This window comes from Rhinolophus sinicus, chromosome 17 (genome assembly GCF_057876585.1).
Source record: "Rhinolophus sinicus isolate RSI-liver-muscle chromosome 17, RSI-T2T, whole genome shotgun sequence".
Classification (NCBI taxonomy): Eukaryota; Metazoa; Chordata; class Mammalia; order Chiroptera; family Rhinolophidae; genus Rhinolophus; species Rhinolophus sinicus.
This window is the reverse complement of record NC_142517.1, coordinates 173,821,404-173,844,651: the sequence shown is the minus strand read 5'-3', so window position 1 is coordinate 173,844,651 and position 23,248 is coordinate 173,821,404. Positions and strand designations below refer to the sequence as shown.

Genomic DNA, 23,248 nt, shown 5'->3' with positions numbered 1-23,248 from the left:
TTCAGGTTTACAACATAGTGATTCTACATTTATAGACCTTACGATGTGATCACTATGGTTAAGTCTACTACCATTTGTCACTATACGAATATGTTTTTATTGCATGTATAACATATAATGCTAGAGTCTTAAGCATAGAAACAAAGGTGGTTGCATAGATGCAAAGAATAATTCAATCTAGCTTAGCTCTTGAGAAACAAGTTATAAAAATTATGAAAGTTGACACCTGAATGTATAAAGTCATTTGGATTCTTCTTTATTAACTAACTTTGCTTTGTGATGAACAAATGGGAGGAACCAAGAAAGTCAGGTAAGTAGGGAAGACTTAGTTTTTAAAAAATGGTATATCCTTTCTTACCTGAAAACCACCATCCATGGTTTCTCCAAACCAAACATGTTTCTTTTCAGCACCAGAATCTATCCACCAGTTCTTACGTGGAACATTCAAAGGACTGGCATTTATGCATGTTTCCCCAGTTTCCATATTACAGAATACTTTAATAGCATCCATCTTGCAACCTTGGTTAGGATCAACCCAATATTCTCCTGAATAATCACAATAAAAGACAATGAATATTGGTTATAAAATCCAGTAATGAATTTGGACCAGAATGATTTTGTTTGTTTGCCTGGTAAAGCATTCATAATATTGACTGCTGATGTATTTGTATTTTACATATTTATATTTTATAGTATAGCATAACACAGAAACTTTTAGATTGAAATTATTGAGGTAAAAGATTTAGCTATAACAGAAAACACTGAAACAAAAATTAGCATCTTAATATTGAATAATGAAGATATATTAAGATCTTTTGATTAGTGTATTGTATTTACTGAAATCTCTCTCTTTTGAAAGATGACTACCTATTTAATGTGGTTTTGCTTAATAATGTGAGCTCTTTGTCTAAACTAGATTTATACCAGTAAGTCTAAATCTAAAGTCTCCATGATTGATGATTGTCCTCTATTTTAAGTATTTCCAGAAATGACTCCAAGGCAATGTTTCATGTTAAGATATTTAGGAGCTTGAAATAATTTTGCCTTTCAGAAAGAATTAACCTAATTCAAAACTTCCACTATCACATTATTCAATTTAATTCCATACAATGTTCTGATATTTTCCATTTAATTGCTTTTAATTTGAAATTTTTAATAATTTGATGTTACAAAAATTAAATTTCAATAAATAAATATTGCAATAATTAACTTGGAAATTATGTCTGCATCAAATTACATATATTTAATTCTGAGAACACAGTGATTATACGTTCCTTTATCACTTGAATACTTTGTGATGCTAACCATATCACACTATGATTTGTATTAAAAGTTCTACAAAGTTGTCTTTAAAGTGCCCTGCATTTTGGATATTTTGTAGTTATTCATGTTACATTTTAAGTACACCTGCAAAATTCATGTTTTCTTTCTTAGAATGTCACGTAGTTTCAATTTAACTAATATTCTTTAATTACTATTTCTGCTCTGAAATATTTTATATTTACGTAAAACTTTCCTCTTCCCTAAATTCTGATATAAGCAGCTTTCTCTGTACTCTTGTTGCTATGAACGTGAAAGATCCCCCAACATACCACTCTTGAGTTCAGGATGGCAGAATTTCAGGTCTCGGCAGTTCCGAGCAGGGTTTTTACGAGAACCATCAGGACTAATGAGACTTTCTATTTGTCCATTGACTGATTTGAGTGAAGTCATAATCTCTTCAGTGTTGATTTTGAAATCCATTGGTTCATCTCCATAAAATGGGGCAAAACCACCGGCTTTTTCTCTGCCATTGATGACGGCCCCACCATCACAGCATGGACCTGGAGCACCAGGTGGGCCAGGAGGGCCAGGCTGTCCTGGATGTCCTGGGGAGCCCTGGGAAATGTAAGAATATGCATCACTGAGCTGTACTTGTTTGGTGGCCACAGAAAGAATATGTTGCTAGCCCAAGAAAATATATTAAAGACAATTAATCCTTGTGACATCATAATTATTTTCATAAAAGTTTATTTGCATTGCTTTGTGATAAAATGATAACCAGTTTATAATGACTATAATTCATTATCATGAAATTTGTTGTTCCATTGTGTAAGAATCAGTGGTGGTAGAGCACAAATTTTACTGTATCATGTTTCCTTTTATATAACACTTGTAAGCAATTATAATGCTAACATGACAGAGGTGATGAGATCAGGAAGCATATGTTCTGATCCCAATTTGTCTTTAACTTTGTGTCTTTGGGTGGATCACTTAACTTATTTGTGTTTCAATTGCCACATTTGTAACTTGTGGGAGTAATAGTTTTTATGGACCGCAAAGATGTAGAATAGGAAAGTATTAGGAATCAAGGTATCAGTAGCAAAAGAGAAATCATGGAAGCTGTTTGAGAGGTAGAATGTACTACATACTTGCAAATCATTATGATTATCATAGTTTTGGAAGACTAGTGTGAGATCAACACTGGCAGAGTCCATTTGGTTAAATGTGCTTATGTCTTTATTCAGATATAACTCATCTGATCAAACCATTAAAAAGTTTTTTTTTTCCGTGTTGTTATAATGTAACCGAGAAAGTCTTAATAAGGTAGAGAATATCTTCAAGTCATTGTTCATTTTCTAAATCACACTGGGTGGTTATATTATGTTTAACTCAGTATTTCAGTTTTAGAATATTGCAGAGTGTTTCTGAAAATATGAATATCATAGCAAATTAAATATGCATATTTATAAATGATGTCTTACCTCAGATCCTCTTTCACCTCTGTTACCTCGAGGCCCTGGTGGTCCAATGGGACCTGGATGTCCACTTATTCCATCTTTGCCAGGGGAACCGCTAGGTCCAACAGGTCCCTAAAATATTATCATGATATTACAGTGTTAGAATACCATCCTTCAGTGAAAATAGTTAATATATATATATATATGTGTGTGTATATATATATATATATATATATATATATATATATATATATATATATACCTTCCAATATCTTTGTGGTACTTACTCTGGGTCCTGCAGGTCCTGGACTACCGACTGCACCTTGGTGACCAGAAGGACCCTGACAGGAAGGATGAATATGAGTGAAGACTTTAAAAAGGTTAGGAAACTGTACATTCCAGATCAGATCAAGAAACACCAGGACTGTGTTAAAATGTAATTTCTTTTTCTTTAATCTCTCCTTGTCTGATGCTCTTAAATCAAATAAGCCCTTGAATACACTTCCCATCTCTTTTAGCATATATTTTAGAGATGACCATCTAATTGGTTTCCAAAATTTTCCTGTTTCATCAGTTAAAATGCATTGAAGGGGATTTTCTTATGAAATGGATTCACTTACTGGAGAACCTGGGGGACCTGGGTTACCAGGGAATCCTCGATGTCCTTTGATGCCATTAGCACCACGTTCGCCTGTTTCACCTTTGTCACCACGTGGACCTTGGGGACCCTTTACAAACACATTTCAAATTAAGGTCATACATACACATACATATACATTGGAAAAACAAAATAGAATTTATACCAATTAAGTAAATTTTTTGGCATTCTATTATGTAGAAATTCTATTAACAGACATTGAATAATGAAATAATAAAGGTTGTTGTTGTGGTTGTTTTGTTTTTGGACTGATAATTGCATGGCACACCAATAATTGATGTGTATATCCTTGGTCCCCAAAAATTTTGGAATACTGAATTGCTTTCTATATAATCGAAGGAAAGTTTAATTTCTGTTCCAGAGTTATGTATTTTGTTATCTCCTTTTCCTGAACATAGCAGAAAATAGAATATTTCCTACACTGTAGAATGAGTTAAAAAAAACGAAAACAACAACAACAAAAAACAAAAAACACAAAAAACAACAAAAAAACTTACCGCCGGACCTCGGACACCAGCAGGACCTGGAGCACCAGAAGGGCCAGCAGGGCCCTAAGATAACAATAAAGAAATGAACAAAGACACAGAGAATTTTTCATTTATTGACATAGTTTTATTTGATTTAAAAGCTAATAATTTCATTGTAAGGGAACAATGGAAAGCCTACTATTGAAAATTTGTATCATTTTCTCCTTCATAGTCCTTTCCCTGTTTACATCTTTGCCAGGGGGTCTAAACAGAAAAGCTGAGAAAGACCCATTAATTCACCCTTACATTTACCCAGTGAATATATATACTTGGTCTGATTAATTCTGTTTTGAATTTTAGCAATGAATTCTTCATGGACAACTGCCAGAAACTTCTTAAATATCTTCATTATCACAGCTGCCTATGGAATGACTAGCATAAAAACTAAAATGAATGATAGTAGATCTTTTGGTTGGAAGATAACACATTCTACCTTCTATCTCTGATCTCCTTTCTGAGGAAAACAGACAAGTAAATAAAGATGGTGTTTATTAGAACTCACAGTTTCTCCTCTGTCACCACTCTTTCCGGCTGGACCAACAGGACCAGGTGGGCCTGGATGACCAGGAGAACCAGGGGCACCAGGAGAACCATTTTCACCACGATCGCCCTGTGGGCAAATTCACAGATCCAAAATACATATGATTGGCAGTTACTGTTTTCATTACACAAGTCCATCATACATGGGTTTGTTATACCTTGGTACCAGGAGTTCCATCTCGGCCTGGCAGACCATCCGATCCAGGGTTTCCCTGATGAAATTTTGAAAAAAGAGACAGAGAAAAGTAATCAATCTCTTTTGGAACCATTCAAATTCCATCTATGCCAAGCTTTCTCAATGGGAGCGATATTATTCTAAAGAGGATAAGAGGTGGTACTTAGAAGAGCAAAATCTTAGATGTTATAATGTGTGTATGTAGTGCTTCAAAGGGGGACAATACTTAAATGTGGTATATCTGTGGTAATAAAATTGCATGAGATGAGAAAGGAGAAATGATTAAGAAAAAAATATCTAAAGGGATCCTTAGGGGAGAGATACTAAATAAAAGCTTGACAAACAGTAATTTAAGCTGATAATGGAAATCTACAATTTAAGAAAAGAGTAATCACAGATAATATGCAGTACATTTTCAACCAGAAGGAATGTGGAAAATTGGGGCTCTCTCCAAATTGTTTCTTTATTTCGCTAGAGATTATATTCTTCTCCATTAATGATCATTCACTGGGTGAATAATGAACATGAACATTTAAGGCTATTCTAAGTTGTTACAGAAAGAATATCTTACAGAAGGAATAATACCTTATTACAAGAAGGAAGGAGAACTTTGGCATGTGCAATATTTGCATTCTTAGACATTAAGGCCCAATTTGACCTTTGCTTAAACAAATAATCAGGTACTCCCTGGCTGATTGGCTATTTCCTAAGAACTAGTACTTACATCTCTTCCAGGTTCACCAGCTGTACCAGCCAGACCAGGAAGACCTTGGGGTCCAGGAGGACCACGTTCTCCATTTTGACCATTAGCTCCTGGTTTCCCACTTTCACCCTGTGTAAAAAAGTAAAAGACATTTATTTAACTTAAGAAATTAATTAATATAATGTTACCAGTTGTGTTTATTTCTCAGGAAAGAATCTTGTTTAATTCAATTTCTACTAAATGTATTCCTAAAACTGTCCAGCCGTAGGGGGAAAGCTTTGGAGAAGCAAGCTTCTTGTGTTTTCCAATTTGCCCAGTGACTCTGGATACTAAAGGTCTGAGGAATAACACTAATTATCATCTTCAGAATACATTCTAATATGAGATATATAAACGGACGTGGTTATTGTAAGAAAAAAAATAATGACGAACCATCACGAAACTATATGGTAACTGTTACAACTAAGTTACATTGAACATTTGTTCATATAACTTGAACACACTTAAATGTTGTATTATTTTCACTACAATATTATATGACATTTAGTTTAAAGAGGTGCTTGAAGTGTCAAAACTATGAGCCTTAATAAAACAGAATTGCCTCATTTGCTAATGGATAGTTAAGATGCTAACAACTAGGATGATATTAGTAAAAGAAAATCAAGCGTGCAAAATAAATTGAGTTGATAAATAATTGTTATCAATTAAAAGCTTTCATAGGTCTTTAAGGTGACATTATTTCTCCCTTCAAGACTCATAGTCAAATTGAAAAATGCTCATAAGTTTCCTAACAGAAACATTTGAGATAAGATATTTGTCTGTGTTATCAATTTATTTTGATTTAAGTTCAAGGCTGGTCTATGATGTGCATTGTTTTTGTGCTCCAGAGCCTTTAAATAACATGCATGCTTCCTGAAAATGTGGAACTATCAATAATTTACATCTATTATAGGAACACTTGTTCCTCACGTACTTCCTGTGGTTAAGTGATCCCCCCAGGCAATCAAAGAAAACAGGAGTACAGTGCTTCAAACACAGACACACTCACCTTAATGCCTTGAGGGCCAGGACTTCCTCTAGGGCCTGGACCGCCTGGTGGTCCTGCCAGACCCCGTGCTCCGGTAACCCCTGTAAGTCCAAGAGGGCCTGGAAATCCCTGTTGTGACAGATAATGAAGCCTCAGTTCTTCTTTACCTGACTATGTTTTCCTCTACTGAATTTGTGATAAAAAATAAAACAGCATTGTCAATCAATGGAATAACAAATCTACTCACCGCAGGTCCCGGGGAACCAGGTGATCCCTTCTCACCTGGAGGGCCAGCATCACCTTTTGGTCCAGACACCCCAGGGCTGCCAGGAGCACCACTGTTACCAGGTGGACCTGGGGGTCCATCCTTGCCTGGAGCACCGCTGGAGCCTGGGGGGCCTGGGTTACCCTACAAAGAAATATTTGAAATTTGAGTATCTATAATTAAAAAATTTTAAATTTCTTCCCTCTTTTACCTGTGTTCAAATAACTTTATATAGGATTTAATATAAAGAAATGTAGCAGTGGGTAAATTTCTCTTCCTATGCATATATGAATGCTCTTTATGGACTATGTGGTGAAAAAAAAATCCTTTAAAAAGTACTTACATTACTACCAGGAGGACCAGGAAGACCACGGCCACCAGGGAAGCCAGCAGCACCCTGTGAAATGAAAATGCATTTTTGAATTTCAAAAGTTAAGTAGAACAAATAATTAACCACTACAAACAAATATAAAGTATAAAAAATGTGCTAGGATCTGCCTTCTACTCTGGGTAACTTATGGTTTGTTTTTTCCTCTTGGAATTTACATATAAGTCATATATGAATAAGTGCTTATAATTTTTATACTCTTTTAGGGATCTAGTGCTTTCAAAGAAGGTTTTATACAGATTAATATTAATGCTTTTCAATAACAGTTAAGAGGATCAATACTTACAGGACCACCAGGACTGCCACGTTCACCTTTGACACCTTGGGGACCAGGGGGACCCTATATGGAATGGAGGTGAAGATGGTTTATAAGAATAGCGCCAAAATCAAATTTTTGGAGAAGCACTAAGCCTTTGAGAAACGACTCTACTTATTGTGATAATTTTGCAATATGCACATAAATCATCCTGTTGTACACCTTAAAATTATATAATGTTGTATCAATTATGAATATTGAATGTTAACTAAAATTAAGTATATTTGTATGTTTATATGTGTATAGTCACAGGATGTAAAGTACAGCATAGGGAATATAGTCAATGTTATTATAACAGCTATATACGATGTCAGAGGGGTGGTAGACTGGGGGGGGGTTATCACTTTGGGAGGGGCGTAAATGTGTAATCATTATGTTGTTTTGTACACCCGAAACTAATATAAAAAAAATAAAATTAAAAGAAGTTAAAATAACTTGATTGACGTGATATCTAGACTGTTGGAGCCAAGCTTCAAATTCAGAACTCTATTCCTGTGAAGACTGCACTTGTTACCATAACAATCTCTCTCAGTATGACTTATTAAATAATCACTAACCTAAGTGCTTCCCATCAGAAGGCTCAGAGAAAAAGACAATACTTACAGCAGGCCCAGCCCCTCCTGGGGGTCCTGCGACCCCCGGAGGGCCTCCTTCGCCTCTCTCACCAGGAGCGCCTCTTTCTCCTTTACCACCAGGCTCACCATTCTGTCCCTATATTCAGAAACAACAGCTTGTGAGCTAACATCTTTCATAATACACTTGGCATATCATTTTTATTCAGAAAATAGAGTCCTTCAGGTGGAGAGATGTTGAAATATAATTGGAAAAGGAGGCTCTTAGAAGACACGGCAAAACAAAGTCAAGCAAAATATTTCCCTGATCAAAGAATATTATCAAGAAAGCATTATGATGCACAGTATTTGTCCTGAGGGAAAAAGTCTCTTTGAGGATTATGCACTCGAAGATAAACACTAGTAATACCATTTGAGAAATATGGGGCTTAGAGCTCATTTTAAATGGTATCTCCTTATAATGGAAGAACTTTAAAAATTTTAGAATGCTTTTAAATATATAGCATTATGTTAGCCTCATTAACCTGGCATAAAGGCAAGTGTTTTTATCTCCATCTTTTAAAGAGTAAGAAGAAAAATAAAGTAAAAAAGCAGTAGAGTGGGGGAGAGGAGGGCTAAATTAACCCTATAGGGAATGAGTGGCTGAGGCAGGATATATCCAGGCTTAATGTTTACTTCTGCCATTTTTCAGCAAGAGAGTGATTCTGGGCTGTGTGACATGTGCGCTTTAATGTTCGTACTTACCGGGGCACCAGGGAAGCCAGCAGGTCCTGGAGGCCCATGTTCACCTCTCTCACCCTGAAGTGAAAAATAGCCTCATTAGTCACAGGGAAGACATCTTCCCACAGCGACCACACATCATCCTCTGTATCATCTTATTTTTCCTTTAAGAAGGAAGTGTGCAAAGGTAACTAACATAGTTTTCCCTCTGAAGACTTTTCAATTTCTGAACAAAGTTAGGAGTGAACACCACCAGAACCATCGATTTCTTCTGCCTGACTCTGATACTCTTTATAAGAAAATTAATTTGACAATTATGTGTTTAATGCATTTAATTGTATAACTTCTAAAAATGTAAGAATTTTAAAATACAGTAAAAGGGTTGAGAAATCAATCAATCATTAATTAAAAACATTTACTATGTATCTCTCCTGAATCACAAACCCTGAAAATGTGGAGAATTTTAGATCGGAAGAAGCCTCTGGCAAAGATTCTATAGGTTTAGGAAATACTCATCTTACCAATCTATATTACTTGTGACATTTTTATATTTTTTTCCCCAAAATTAGTTAGGAAATAAGGCATGATTTAAAATCATCTATTGTGAGCTTTAGATGTAAAAACTGTAAACTTTTCTTGCATGTCATATGACTCATGAAGACAATATCCCACCACTGAGACTGAGGGTCACTAGGTAGCATTGCTAAGTATAAGAAACTGCTGCCTGTGTGGGGTTAAAAAGCATATTGAAAATGTCTTTAACACTTACAGGGCCACCACGAGGACCAGCTATTCCCGGAAGTCCAGGGGCACCACCTTCACCCTTTAAAAAGAGAAAAGAAAAATAATATTGCATCATCCAAAAAGCCAAAGACATTTTCCTTTTGTTTCTAAACAGTATTAAATGTTACCTTATCTCCAGGCTGACCAGCTGGGCCAGGGGGACCAATGGGACCAGTAGGACCCTAAAGAAAATAGAAATACATTTTTAATTTTGAAGATAAAAGAACATAATTTTTCCATTAATCAGAGAACATATACAGATATTATTCTTTAATAAACTAAATAACATGATTTATTTTATGGCTTGAATGATATTTTCTTTATCCATTGTGTAAATACTCCAGAGCTTAGTAAATGTAAGATTCTATAGGATGACTCTAAAAGATTATAAGATTCAGTGGAATTTTATTGATTCCCTTTTCTTTCTATTATAGGAGGTAAATAAGATGTGATGTAGTATCTTATAGTAATAACTTAAAAATTAAAATACATTGCCTTATTCAAGTGTTTAATAATTCAAAATGTTTCATTTCACTACTCAAAGTATCATTATACATGTTAAAGTTTGAAATTGAGATTTTGAAATATTAAGTTTTATTTGTATTACATAAATAAAACACTAGGGTTTTTTTTTTTTAATTGGATAATGACTTACCCGTCCAGTTTGTCAAATGTGAAATATTTATGAATTTCTTTGGGGCAACTACAGTAAATATGTTATCTATGTGATGGCATAATTTTCATGTTTATTTAACATGTTTATTATGTAGATATGACTACAGCTAGAAGATGTTTGCTAATGTGAATGGAATTGATTATAATGTGGTTTTTTTTTAACATTTATTTTGAAATAGTTATAGATTCACAGAGAGTTGCAAAGAAGTATGCAGGGAGATCCTGTGCATCTTTCTCTCAGCTACACTCAACGGTACATCTTCCACAACTGGAGTATAATATCAAAACCAAGAAATTAACACTAGTATAATCCATAGAGTTTATTCAAGTTTTATCAGGAACATATGCACTCATTTGTGTGTGTACATAGCTCTATGTAATTTTATAACATGCAGGCTTTCATGACCACCACCAAAATTAAGATACTCAAATGTATATTAACAATAAGACTCCCTTGTGTTACCTCATTATGGCTTCAGCAATCTTCCTCTCCCCCTTCCTAACTCCTGGCAAACATAATGCTGTTCTGTATCTCTGTGTTATGTTATTTTATAATGTTACATGAATGGAATCATGCAGCATCTTTCTGATTTGACTTTTCACCACTCAGCATCATGTACTTGAAGTTTGTATAAATTGTTCTGGGTATCAATAGTTTATTCCTTTTTATTGCTAAGTAGTATTCCATGGTATGACTTTACCACAGAATTACAATGTTTTTTAAAATCAGAATTCCTTCATGAGCAGTATTGATTATCGTGAGTTTTAGTGACTCATTATAACTTTAGCTTGTAACTTTTATCATACTGTGGGTACCTTTCCATTCTCAGGTCGCTGTTTAACTATCAGGTAGTGAGAGATATAAATCAGAAATTTTAACTATCAGGTCATTTGGGTCTTCTTAATGCCTAGGAGGTGGCAAAGTATGGTCTAACTTTTCATAAGGAGTTTTGGGAACAAACAGAAGTGGAGGTGAGGGACTACTGGATATCATACAGATAAAACCTGTTTCTCTCAAAGCGAGTACTCACCCTTGGACCATCTTTCCCTGGAGTACCATCAGCACCTGCACCGCCTGGTTCACCCTGTCAAATAAAAGCCAATGTCATCAGGTTAGAAGTATCCTCAATGAAAATCTGCCAAGAAGAGGAACAATCTTCAAGGTTTGCTGTGATGTATATGAGACATTCTGATTCATAGTTGCTCAAGGAATACATAAAAATCTTACTTACTGTGAAACGATAACATTGATTTTGAAAACAGATTGCTTTCCAGCAGTGTTTTTCTTTTACCTACAAAACCTATTTTATTATATAATTAACAAAAGATAAGTCAGTACCTTGTCACCCTTTGGGCCGGCAACTCCAGGACCTCCCCTTTCTCCAGGCATCCCTTGCAGACCAGGAGTACCAGCAGCACCAGGTGGGCCAGCGGGACCAATAGGGCCCTGAAATTACAGAAGAAAGACGATGTCCAAAGAAGGAAATAAGAAGCATTTTGAAAAGTCTAAGTGAATTGAATGATACGGCATTACCTTTCCTCCATCGGCACCAGGGGGGCCAGGTCCACCCCTAGCTCCTGGTGGTCCTGCCCCTCCAGGAGGTCCCCTTTCACCAGGGGCACCCGCATCACCCTGTAATAGAAAAATGTAATGTCCCTGTTAGAAAACTCAATGCTGAGGTAAACATAAAACACCCTAAATTGTATTACTTTGATGCAGGTAACTAGATACTTAACTTGTATTTTTGAACAATTCAGAAATTTTTATAGTGATAAAAGACATTTGATCAACTGAATTGGAACTGAAAACTTAAAAAGAGTTAGTCTAAACAAGGAAACTTTGACATCTGACCTGATGAACGAACTTTGAAACTATTGTTATTATTTTAGACCAAATTTTTAAAGTTCTTCTACCAAAATAGTTTTCCCATATAGTGTCAAGGCACTGGAAAGATTTTTCTTTTAAAATGTCAGGCCCATAGTTGATTCTGTAGTTTGTATTAGTGTCTGCAAACTTTATTTTTCAGATGAAGCAAATTTAATGTATCTGAGATGCATTGAGTTACACTAAGTGTATTCACCAAACATTTACAATAGTGTGTTTCTTAAAAAGAGTATCTTGGTGTAATATACTAAAAGTGTGTCACTAATCAATTGCTCTATGACATGCTGAAGAAATGAGAAAATAAATTGAAATATTCACCTTGCCTCCTGGAGTTCCAGGTGCACCAGCCTCACCCTTTGGGCCCTAGGAGATTGACATTCTATAATTAGACCTACATCAGAATGCATGTTATATAAGTACAAGCAAAACACACATTTGACTTGTTTTCATACTGTACATTTGTCAAATCTTGAGCTATGTACTCTTTCTTTAATACATTTTATTTTATGGTAAAATTCAAACTTTCTATCTAACAGTTACGATTGAATAAATTTTCTTTGTTATGTTAATAAATATTTCAAAACTAAATGTTAAAACTCAGACAACATGGCATGAGGGAATGCAAAATTTAATAATTAATAAATGATTACAATTTATTCTTTTGGTTGGTTTCTGAGTTTTGAAAACATGACATGCAACTTACTGCTTCACCAGGTTTTCCATTTTCTCCTGGAGGACCAGCGGTTCCAGGTACACCCTACAAAGAATCATATTTGTATTGTGTAATCATTTCAAATATTGCAAAAAAAAAGTTCTCATATGTATGTTTCTGCAAAGTATTCAAAAAACAGTTTTAGTGGTCTTTTTAGAGGTAAATAAATTTGTGGCTTTCAAAATCCAGACAGAGTTGTATAATCATATGTGATAATAGAGAATCCCTCTATTCTTTCCATTGCTGTTTATAGAAATGAGTTGAAGGTCATAGTGAGATGGATTTAGCTATAAATTTAAATTCTAATGAAAATAAGTGTAAACATAGAATTATGTGAACTTGTAAAAATATTATTACTGTACTCATTCTGGAATACATATAGAAGTTATGCCTGTCAATTCACACTGTCTGTCATTTTATTTCAAGGCAGAAGATAGACCCACAAATTTTAAGCTTAAGATGAATTGTGATCTATTATTATCACAAAAAATTTGAACTGTCAGTTAACAGATACAGGTATCAAAGGGAAGTACTTAATTGTCTGGTAAAAGCAGGTGTTCAATGACAATTTAAATAATAAATTCTTACTTGCACTCCTGGTGGACCAGGGGGTCCTCCGTCTCCTTTGTCACCAGGTGGCCCCTAGGTAGAAAAATGTAATGAGATCCATCATTATAAGATTATCACATTTAGTTCACACAGTTTTCATTTCAGCAGGCTGTCGGCTTAATTTAAAAATTAATAGTGTGAAGGAGGGCAGTCTGGCCTGTGGAAGTGATGCAAGGGAGACATGTACAATATAAACTTTACTTAACATCCAGATTTAGCTAACTAAATAAGCAAGCTTAGTAATTGCTCCAGTAAACTATTATGATATAGCATCAGAGATTATGTAATTCTCGAACTCTTCCCTCTGCCCCACTCCACTCCCACCCACTTCCATCTCCAGTATATGTGAGTAAACTTACAGCAGATCCTGGGGGACCTTGAGGTCCAGATTCACCATTCTTTCCAGCAGGACCCTAAAAAAACCAAACAACAACAACAACAAAAACAGGGAAGCAGAGAGAAGTTAAAGGGGTGGACATAAATGTCTGTGTTATAAGGCTGGAAATAAGTTGATGAAAGCTACATACTTGAGGGCCAGGACCTCCAGGACCACCTCGTTCTCCATTTTTGCCAGGAGCACCCTAAAGAAATGACTAGTATTTACTAATTTTCAAAAAGAAATCATTTATCATATTGTTCTCTCAGAGTTTTGATATGTCTCCCCACATACACATACATACATACATACATATATACATACATACATACATCATACACAACCAGAAACTACTTTCTATAATTAGGTCCCCATGAATGTTGCCGCTGTTTCCCCAGAAGATCTCTACCAAATATCTATAGTATATATTAGCTCACTTCTCACATGGTATTTTGATTGTAATATATTTTTCTGGGCTTTCAAGATCAAGTTTTGGTCATCTCTGCTCTCCCATATGGAAAGTCAAAGGCTTTCTGTCAAATATTTATTGAAGAAATGAAGGAAGGAACTCACATCATTTCCTTTAGGGCCAGGGAAACCCATGACACCAGGCTGACCCCGGGGACCAGATGGGCCTGGAGGACCTGGGCGACCACTTTCTCCTTGACTTCCCTAATGAGAAAAAATGACATTAAAAGAGGTTTGATAAAAATCTGATCAAAATATACAACATACATATCAAGGCTATAAAATGTACATCAAGGCAAGGCCCAACCATGCATGCCATTATTCATTGGGCTTGTAAAATCAGATGGTAAGAAGGTACATACGGGAGGCCCTGGTTTTCCATCATTGCCTGGTCCTCCAGGGCTTCCGGGCACACCCTAAATCGAAGAAGTCAGTAAGGTGATTTGAAAATAATAATTAAAAAATAAAACATACATTTACTATAAAATTTTGAGATATCCACTTACATATGAGGTCTCAGATCTGCGCACATTTTTTTCTGCCTCTAAAGTGTCTTAGTCAAGTGTTCTATTTTCTGTTCTTATTCAACCTATGCTAGCTTAAATTTTCTTAAAATAATTTTGTTTTATTTTGTTGTGAGCTTATATAAGGTGTAGTCTGGTTTAAGGTGTCTTGGAACCTTTCTTCATTTGCCTTTTTTCTTAGTAAATGAGAGTGTTTTCCTTTACCCTTATTCCTGGAGGTCCAGGGTTGCCATCTCTGCCAGGTTCTCCACTAGGTCCCTTTGGCCCTGCGGGGCCTGGACCACCACGCTCCCCAGCGGGACCCTACAAGGTAAAATAAGTCAACAAATCTGTGAAAGAGCTCTCTTTGACCTAGATATGGACAATATGTAGGCTGTAATTGCAGAACTTCATTTGTTCTCTTAAAGAGAGTTGGTGTGTTGCTGACATACTCGTTATAAAATCACTGTTATCTATTAGCTTGGATTGTCATATTGGAAATAGTTTGAGGCAAATTTGATGAACATCACATGCTTTAAAAAGCAATATTTATTGGGCTTAACTATATTTCTGTGCCTATAAAGTCAAATATCTTTGATGGTATGAAATCAAATTTGTATAGCACTTTAAAGTTTTCAAAGAACTTTCAGGCATTTTAGTTTATCTTATTGCAATGAGGCTAAGACAAATAATTCTCAATTGATAGATAAGTTATAGGACTCTGAGGTTAAGTGACTTGCTTTCATTACAAAGCTAAAAAAATGGCTGAGTGAGGGCTGGAATCATTGTTTTATACTGGGAGTTTTTTTTGTTTTGTTTTTTTGTTGTTGTTGTTTTTAACTCCAATATAGTTCTTTCAGATATTTACATTTCAATTAATAAGAAAAATGTAGAGGAGAATATACTTATTTGTAGTACTAGAAAATAGGAACTAAAATTTTATACCTTTTCTCCTGGAAGGCCGTTAGCTCCAGCAGGTCCTCGGAATCCAGGTGGACCCTGGGAATTGTGACAAGCAAATATTTCAGTCCAAAAAATTTAAACTTTTCATAATTCTTGAATGGCAATAGAGATATTCTCATGTTGTAAAATACTTTAAAACAATATTTGGGACTGGGCAAACTGTTTGCCTCACCCTGAATGTGAAGTTCTATGAGGGTGACTGTGACGTTTCCTTTAAGATGCCTATGGAAAACATACCCTTTCTCCTGCAGCTCCTGGAAGTCCATTTGAACCAGGTTCTCCAGGTGAACCAGGTTTGCCATCTTCACCTTTAGAGCCTGGAATACCTGGAGTACCAGCTTCACCCTAAAGAAGGATGCCAATAAAGAAATAATGACTGAATTAAGTTGCAAAAATTTTACCTGTTTACTACCTAATTATGTTGTATGTTTCTAAACGATAACCAAATCATCCAATAGGGTAGTACTTACGCGTTCACCCCGTGGTCCTGGCTCTCCTTTGGCACCATTCTTACCGGGTTCACCCTAAATGAAACAAAATCTTGGTTGAAAAACAAGGATTAAGGAGCATAGACTACTGAAATTATCACCAGTAACATCAAATTATAAAATGAGAGTGAAATCAACATAATTCCAACTGGACAAGAATAAAAAGCTTGCTATTTATATTTTTGTTGTGAAAATCAAACCACACTTTTCAGGCAACAAAGGAAAAATAAGCAACTTACTGCAGCACCTCGCTGTCCAGGAGCACCATTGGTACCAGCTGGTCCTGGAGGACCGCGGCCTCCTGACAGTCCAGGAGCACCAGGAATGCCAGCGGGACCCTAAAAAGCAACCCAAGAACACTAGTATCAGCCTAACTTATTTTCCTGAATAGCTAATTTAAACATCACCAATATATTGTCATGCAAAATGCAAAGGAAGTCCTTGTGTGTGTGGATGAGATTAGGGTGAAGGGTTGGGACAGCTTACCATTTCACCTTTACCACCAGGACTACCATTAATCCCAGGAGGGCCCTAGAGGGGGAAAGGAGCATATTAATAATAATACAAATAGTGTGTATATGTTAGAAGGTGTTTATATACTTACAAAATAAATTTATTGGTGGATGTTGTGCTTTATGGAGATTAAGTGATTCCTCCAACTATAGCACAACATAAAATGTAGGCAAAAAATTAACATTATTTGAATAAATTAGAGATAATATGCATTTGTTCTAATTATTAACTAATTAATATATGGTAGAGGTTTTCGCCTTGTCTCTTCTTTGAATTTTTCTGATTGGTGATTAGTTTGGGGCACCTTCTTTGAAGTATCAGAAAACTATTCATCTTCTAATTCACTCTGTGTCATATAAACATAAAATTCCTAAATTCTAGAAGAGTGCAAATCTCAAACACTACCATTTTCAGTACTAATTAAATCAGTATTTGTCGCAGTAGAGTCACTGCAGAGCACTAAGCCAAGATTTTTTTTCAAAAAAGTGATTTTAATTAATAGCAATATTAAAACATATGTATGCTTTCATGAAGTAAGTGTGGCAACACTCTCCCTCTCAATGGCCGTATCGGCTACTTACAGGAGGACCTTGAGCACCAGCATGTCCCTGAGGTCCAGGTTCTCCTCTTTGTCCAGGGGAACCATTTGAACCAGGAGATCCTGCAGGTCCAACTTCACCCTAAGGAATAAGCCAAGTAGTCAGTTTCCCTTGCCACATCTCATCTCTTATCCAGTTCACTCTTTAGTCCTGTGTAAACCCAGCTCTCAAAGGCTGGAGTAGGATGACTATATACTCTGTCTAAAGCAAAGAATCATTAATCATAATGTTAGACAAAAATGGTAACTATGTGTGTGATTGTGTTATCTGTTTCCCAGAAAGTGACTGGGAAAAGAGAAATGGCATAAGAAGAACTATCAGGATAGTTGAATGCCAGATATAACACGCTTCTGGAATCACAAAAGAGAGTAAATGGGGCCAAATACAAGGTTATGGAATGAGACTAAGCTTTGGGTGGTGAGCACACAAAAGAGTATACAGATGTTGTGTTATGAAGTTGGACACCTGAAACTTATATAATCTTATTAACCAATGCTACCACAATAAATTTAATTTAAAAAAAGAATAGGGCTTTAAAGATCTCTACAGATATAAGATATTCACTTGACAGGTTAAAAAAATATTTTCATGAAGCAATCCAAAGATTTTCTATTGTCTACAAAATATTGTTTATATTCTTCTATAGAAATACATGTTTACCTTAGCACCAGGGGAACCAGGGAATCCTGCAGTTCCAGGAGGACCAGGTGGGCCCTGAAAAAAATTAAATACCATTTCAAGAGCTCTTAGTCAAGTCAATAAAAACACTACTAGTAATAATATATGAGCACATACACAATACAGAAGACAATTATACAGATAAAATAGTATTTATCATTCATGACTGAATATTATGTGGAGAAACAATGTTGTAAAATAAAAAGAGAATAAAACCTATTTAGAAAGTTTGGTTCTGGCCATGCCCTCAACTTCTGCGACAAATTCTGTGGACTTTGTTCAGGTTACTTTGCCTGAGCCATCATTTATAAAATAGAAATAACATTATTATGTATTTTGTAGGTCTCTTAATTGTCATATCCAGTACTGGCTATCAGCTAACTTTGTAAGTACCATACAGATGTTAGCAATTGGCCAAGTATAATGAAGAGTATCAGAATTTTGTTATGGGTTTAATGTTTCTAGAGTAACTGTTTCTAGATTTTATTTAGGAGTCCAATATCAATTTGAATCAAATGTTTATGAACAATGAGTTTGGGGGCTATAATCCATATCATTCCAATATTCAATAATCCATAATTTCTCACTACCCTGAAGCAAATCAGGGTTGGATCAGAAGTTACTTACCGGTTGTCCATCACTTCCTCGAGCACCATCATTACCTCGAGACCCCTAAAAATAAAAGTTTGTCTTAAATATCTTCTTAATTCTGAAAGGCTGGTGACAAGTAATATTTTGACTAAAATTCTGACTCAGTTGAGTTGACTTATCCTTAGGCATATTAAAATCTTCATACTAATTATATATATTTTAAAATTAAATTACTAAAATTCATATATATATAATAACAATCTAATGTAAAAGGATTGGATTCTGTATTCTGTATTTTACAAACTGAAGGTGAATAATGGCTTGGATAACATATGCAACGTTTACACAAAAAATATCTTCAGCGAGGATAATGACATAAATCACTTATGTGTTTCCCTGTAATTATGGCTAACATTTTATGGAGGTGACTTCAATTGCAATTTTATAGAAAAAAAGTTTTCCTGCAGATTGCCACAGCCTGAAAACCTGGCTGAGACACTTATCTGTCACTCTGGGTTGTTATTGTGCTATGGTAGTAACAATACTCACTGCGGCTCCAGGAAGCCCTGGCCGTCCTCTCTCACCAGGAGACCCTCTTGGACCCTAAATTAAATTGAAAGTATGGTTATGCTTTAAACTTGACATGTGTAAGAATAGTTGCCGAGAGAGCAAGGCAAGTTTGGGCTTAGATGGAGGTTAATAAAAAAACTGAAAATTATATGGTATGAAACATAATTACCATGGGTCCAGGAGCTCCATTTTCACCTGGAAGACCATTTTCACCCTAGAAACATTAAATATGTTACCATTTTGTATAATAGGAAGAACATTTTTATGCTTTAAACACAGCATATTATGAAAAATATTATGGAAACCAAGAAAAATTTGAACAATATTAAATTTTTGTTAGCATATTTTTATTTACCAGAAATCTCAATTTCTGTATTTTAAAAACATGAGGACTAAACAAAAGTAATCAATGAGTTATTCAGGGATACGTAATCATTTCTAATCTAGACAGTTAAAAGTTATCAGCTTTCATGGAAGCTTTAATGGAACATCTCAATTAGTCACTATTATTCAGCTCCTGAAATGCAAAATACAGGTAAATTTCAAGGAAAGTTAAGTCAAAATATAAATCTTAAATATAGCTATAACAATTACATAAATTTATTTATGAAAATGTGATTTTGTTGTGATTCACCTTTAAGCCAGGAGCACCTGTTTCACCCTTTTCTCCATTTCGTCCATCAAAGCCCTATGAAATACATAAAAATAATAATAATAGTAAAATCTGTTAATAATATAGAATGGTTGAAAATTTTACATTGAATTTTTTATAACTAGCTGTTCCACATAGCAGTATTTTCAACATTAACTTAATTTAAAACTTCTTTAAATGGATTGGAGACATTTGACGTTAATTTCATAGTAAAAAAATCTGAACTAATTAGAAAGTATAATTTAGTCCAATTAGGAAGTGGCCTTAACTTAGAATAGCAAATATCAGTTTCAAAGATTCTGTCTCTATTAGTTGAAAGATTTTGGTCTCAGTTGGTTGAATTCACCTAATACTTTGCATAGAATAAAGTTGCTCAATTTGCTCTTTAAATCATATTAACTAAATCTATGAATAACACATAGTTCTCAATAACATATTTTTATGTTTCTTCTGCTTGTGGTGATAAGAAAATCAAATTATTCTTTCCCAAGCCTTTTTATACACTTAAAATCAATATATTACTTTGTATAAAATAACTAGTTTGTTTGGCCAACAAATAATGTTGACAGACAAAACAATCAAATAAACTACTTGTCAGAATCAACCATTTTGGCCACATACTCAATTGTCCAATAATATTGGTTAGGCAAGTAAACATTGTCTAATGGGACAGATTATAGTCAATTTAGAAACTCTACTTACTCTGTGTCCTTTCATACCAGGGAATCCAGGCATGCCAGCAGGACCTTTCATACCCTAACAATAATGAATAGAAAATATTTTAATGAACCTTCAAATAGAATCACAATCCAGTAGTAAAATGCCTTCTCTTTTTAAGTTTAGTTCAATTTAATTACGTAATAATTTTCAGGCTAAGATCACTGTGATTACTGCAATTAATTCATGGGTGCTGAAGACTTACTGGAGGTCCAGGCAATCCTCGCTCTCCAGTTCGTCCGGGTCTTCCTGATTCCCCCTAGGCGGAGACATAAACAATACATAGGTATTTATATATAGGTGGGGAAAATACATGCAGGCAGTTAGTGAACTGGTTAATTTCCATTTTTCTCACCAGGGACTCATGAAAATGGTTGAGCTAAATATGTAATTTGTGAGATCAGCTTTCTTAATAGAAGGAATGAAGAGCTTCTCCCACATCAATGTAAAGTTATGAATAATGCAGGCATTTCTCATCAATGAAGTATTATAACCTCTCAATCCAGTGAGATGAATTTGTGATTGGAAATTAAATGGGAAAAGAAGAATAGCATAATATTAAAGGCATTTATAAGTGTTGAAATTCATAAAGTACAGGTATCAAGAGGCAGAGAGAAGAAATTTATTTCTTCTCCAGTTATGTGACATAGTCACTGGATATGTCTTCTTGACAGAGTCAAGCAGAATATTTGGGGGTTCTGCTAGTTTGGAGTTTAATAAATGGTATATGTAGTTATGCAAATACTACATAGATATTCAAAGATTCATAGGAGCTAAAATGTCATTAAGATATTAACAATTTTGAGTAAGGTTTTTCTCTCTGAAATTCTGCATATGGCATGTGCTCTTCAGAATATTCCAACTTGAATTTTACTATATCCCCATTCAATCCTTAAAAGCTTACATCTTTTCCGGCAGGACCAATTGGACCCATAGCACCAGGAGGTCCTGGAGGGCCCTGAAAACAAGGAAATAGAAAATAAATAAATCTGTAGATCTTTCTGTTACAGTTAATTTATTACTATATATTATGTGCATTCCTGGAAGTAACCTCAATATTTCTCATCATGAAAATGAAACATTAAGTTATATTATATCTATATTATATCCAGTTTTCATTGATAAACTTATTTTTAATGAAAATTAAAAATATCATGCATCTATGTTTTATATCACATGTGTGTACTTATAAACTCAAATAAACTTCTACGTTTTTGAGATATTAAAGTTTTAAGTATATAGGTATTTACAAATATTTTGAAATATTAAAAGAACTTCATCTTACTTGCTCATTTACATAGCATGTTTTCTTGGAGAATTCCATTGGATTATGTTTATTTCTACTAAATTAAGTTTTAAAAATTATATACTAGAATAGTATACATGAAGGTGAACTGAGTGGCTACAGGAACATTACATTTATATTTAAGAGATAGAAGATTTGCATCCACAGTAGGAATAGGCTTGTGAAGTAGGCTAATTAGCCAGGGACTTCCTAAATTAAAAGCAAGTGTCTCTTAGATATTTAAACCATTAAAAGTGTCCAAACGATCATTGAAACAAGTTAATCTATCATAAAAATATCATTTATTATTTTAAAATGTGAGCATAAATTTAATCTTTATTTAATAGGGGCCTATGATTATGTTTTAGAAAATGAAGGTGGTCTCTATAAAGATTTGTCAATTTATTAAATATAGATATAATTGCTACTTACAACAGGACCAGCTTGCCCAGGTTCACCAGGGGGACCTTGGTATCCTGGAGAACCCTAGTAGGTAGAAAAATACGCAAATTTTTAAACGTAACTTAATTTTCATATGATTCCTTTACACTTTGAAGATAATATGAAATCAAGATAAATTTAACATGTGGTTTAATTTTACCAAAGTTTTAATTGCTAATAGTTGTTGGTAGAGTAAAATGGAATTAAATATGAAATTCCAACATCTTTGATAGTTTCTTGGTTGTAACTTCTCTACTTAATTAGGATTATGCATCCTGGAATAGCTAAATTACAGCAGTATCTATATTAATTTGATTTATATAATATGCATGAAGAAGAAAGCACCATTAATGGCCATACTTACAGGGGAGCCAGGATGACCAGATGAACCAGGGGGACCGGGAGGGCCTGGGGGACCCTGGAATGTAAATTTTAAGGACAAATTCAAAAATAAATACATCTGAAATACACTTTATTCAGGCATTAAAGAGATGTGTCTCTTCAGGAATGATACTGACATCTTTAAAAATGTGAGCAACCTACCTCATTACATAACTATTCATGGATATGATTGATTTTATTAATCATTAAAATGTCATTCTAAATGAAATTCCCACTGAATCAATAAAAATTATTGATAAATTTTATAAAATGTTGGATTGAATCCCCCAAAAGGGAATTCAAACTCTGGAAAAATCCATGCAAAATGCTATGTGAGAATCCCTTCAATATTAAGATACTGGTATTGATGATGAAGCAGTTTTGCCTGGCAGCCCAACTCTTTGTAGAAAAATATTTATCTGCATACTATACCTTCCAGTTTCTAAAATTAATGGTGCAAATCAACCCAAAAGTTCTTAACTACATCACTGAGTTATGTTAACATGGAGATTTAGATGTGCATATAAGAATAATCAATATGTGGAACAGTGATGAATTACAATTATAACCAACTGATTTATCATTTTTCAGAACTATAGATTAAACTAGAAAACTTTCAGTTTTGTAAACCATTAGTTCTAAAGACTTAATAAATTTATAAAACTATAGTTTGTAATTAAATTTTCTCTTGTAACTTCGTTTTTTTGTTGTTGTTTATTTGTTTCTTTGTTTTTTTTAGTAAAAACTG

General features: G+C 34.5%; 1 protein-coding gene across 1 annotated transcript in view; it reads right to left on the bottom strand.

The window, feature by feature from the left end:
- Positions 1-23,248, bottom strand: part of COL3A1 (collagen type III alpha 1 chain) — a 39,932-nt gene that overhangs the window by 2,888 nt on the left and 13,796 nt on the right. The window contains exons 6-49 of the mRNA XM_074339113.2: positions 22,484-22,537; positions 22,111-22,164; positions 21,298-21,351; positions 20,599-20,652; positions 20,379-20,432; positions 19,659-19,712; positions 19,194-19,238; positions 19,004-19,057; positions 18,491-18,535; positions 17,846-17,899; positions 17,168-17,266; positions 16,560-16,604; positions 16,313-16,411; positions 16,056-16,109; positions 15,823-15,930; positions 15,568-15,621; positions 14,848-14,946; positions 14,482-14,535; positions 14,225-14,323; positions 13,803-13,856; positions 13,635-13,688; positions 13,255-13,308; positions 12,658-12,711; positions 12,273-12,317; positions 11,604-11,702; positions 11,409-11,516; positions 11,101-11,154; positions 9,523-9,576; positions 9,381-9,434; positions 8,636-8,689; positions 7,923-8,030; positions 7,290-7,343; positions 6,959-7,012; positions 6,598-6,759; positions 6,372-6,479; positions 5,345-5,452; positions 4,604-4,657; positions 4,408-4,515; positions 3,876-3,929; positions 3,341-3,448; positions 3,008-3,061; positions 2,745-2,852; positions 1,593-1,878; positions 359-546 (exon numbers count right to left, since the gene is read on the bottom strand). Coding sequence (XP_074195214.1) covers positions 359-546; positions 1,593-1,878; positions 2,745-2,852; positions 3,008-3,061; positions 3,341-3,448; positions 3,876-3,929; positions 4,408-4,515; positions 4,604-4,657; positions 5,345-5,452; positions 6,372-6,479; positions 6,598-6,759; positions 6,959-7,012; positions 7,290-7,343; positions 7,923-8,030; positions 8,636-8,689; positions 9,381-9,434; positions 9,523-9,576; positions 11,101-11,154; positions 11,409-11,516; positions 11,604-11,702; positions 12,273-12,317; positions 12,658-12,711; positions 13,255-13,308; positions 13,635-13,688; positions 13,803-13,856; positions 14,225-14,323; positions 14,482-14,535; positions 14,848-14,946; positions 15,568-15,621; positions 15,823-15,930; positions 16,056-16,109; positions 16,313-16,411; positions 16,560-16,604; positions 17,168-17,266; positions 17,846-17,899; positions 18,491-18,535; positions 19,004-19,057; positions 19,194-19,238; positions 19,659-19,712; positions 20,379-20,432; positions 20,599-20,652; positions 21,298-21,351; positions 22,111-22,164; positions 22,484-22,537 — 3,471 coding nt within the window. The remainder of the gene's footprint in view (positions 1-358; positions 547-1,592; positions 1,879-2,744; positions 2,853-3,007; positions 3,062-3,340; positions 3,449-3,875; positions 3,930-4,407; positions 4,516-4,603; positions 4,658-5,344; positions 5,453-6,371; positions 6,480-6,597; positions 6,760-6,958; positions 7,013-7,289; positions 7,344-7,922; positions 8,031-8,635; positions 8,690-9,380; positions 9,435-9,522; positions 9,577-11,100; positions 11,155-11,408; positions 11,517-11,603; positions 11,703-12,272; positions 12,318-12,657; positions 12,712-13,254; positions 13,309-13,634; positions 13,689-13,802; positions 13,857-14,224; positions 14,324-14,481; positions 14,536-14,847; positions 14,947-15,567; positions 15,622-15,822; positions 15,931-16,055; positions 16,110-16,312; positions 16,412-16,559; positions 16,605-17,167; positions 17,267-17,845; positions 17,900-18,490; positions 18,536-19,003; positions 19,058-19,193; positions 19,239-19,658; positions 19,713-20,378; positions 20,433-20,598; positions 20,653-21,297; positions 21,352-22,110; positions 22,165-22,483; positions 22,538-23,248) is intronic.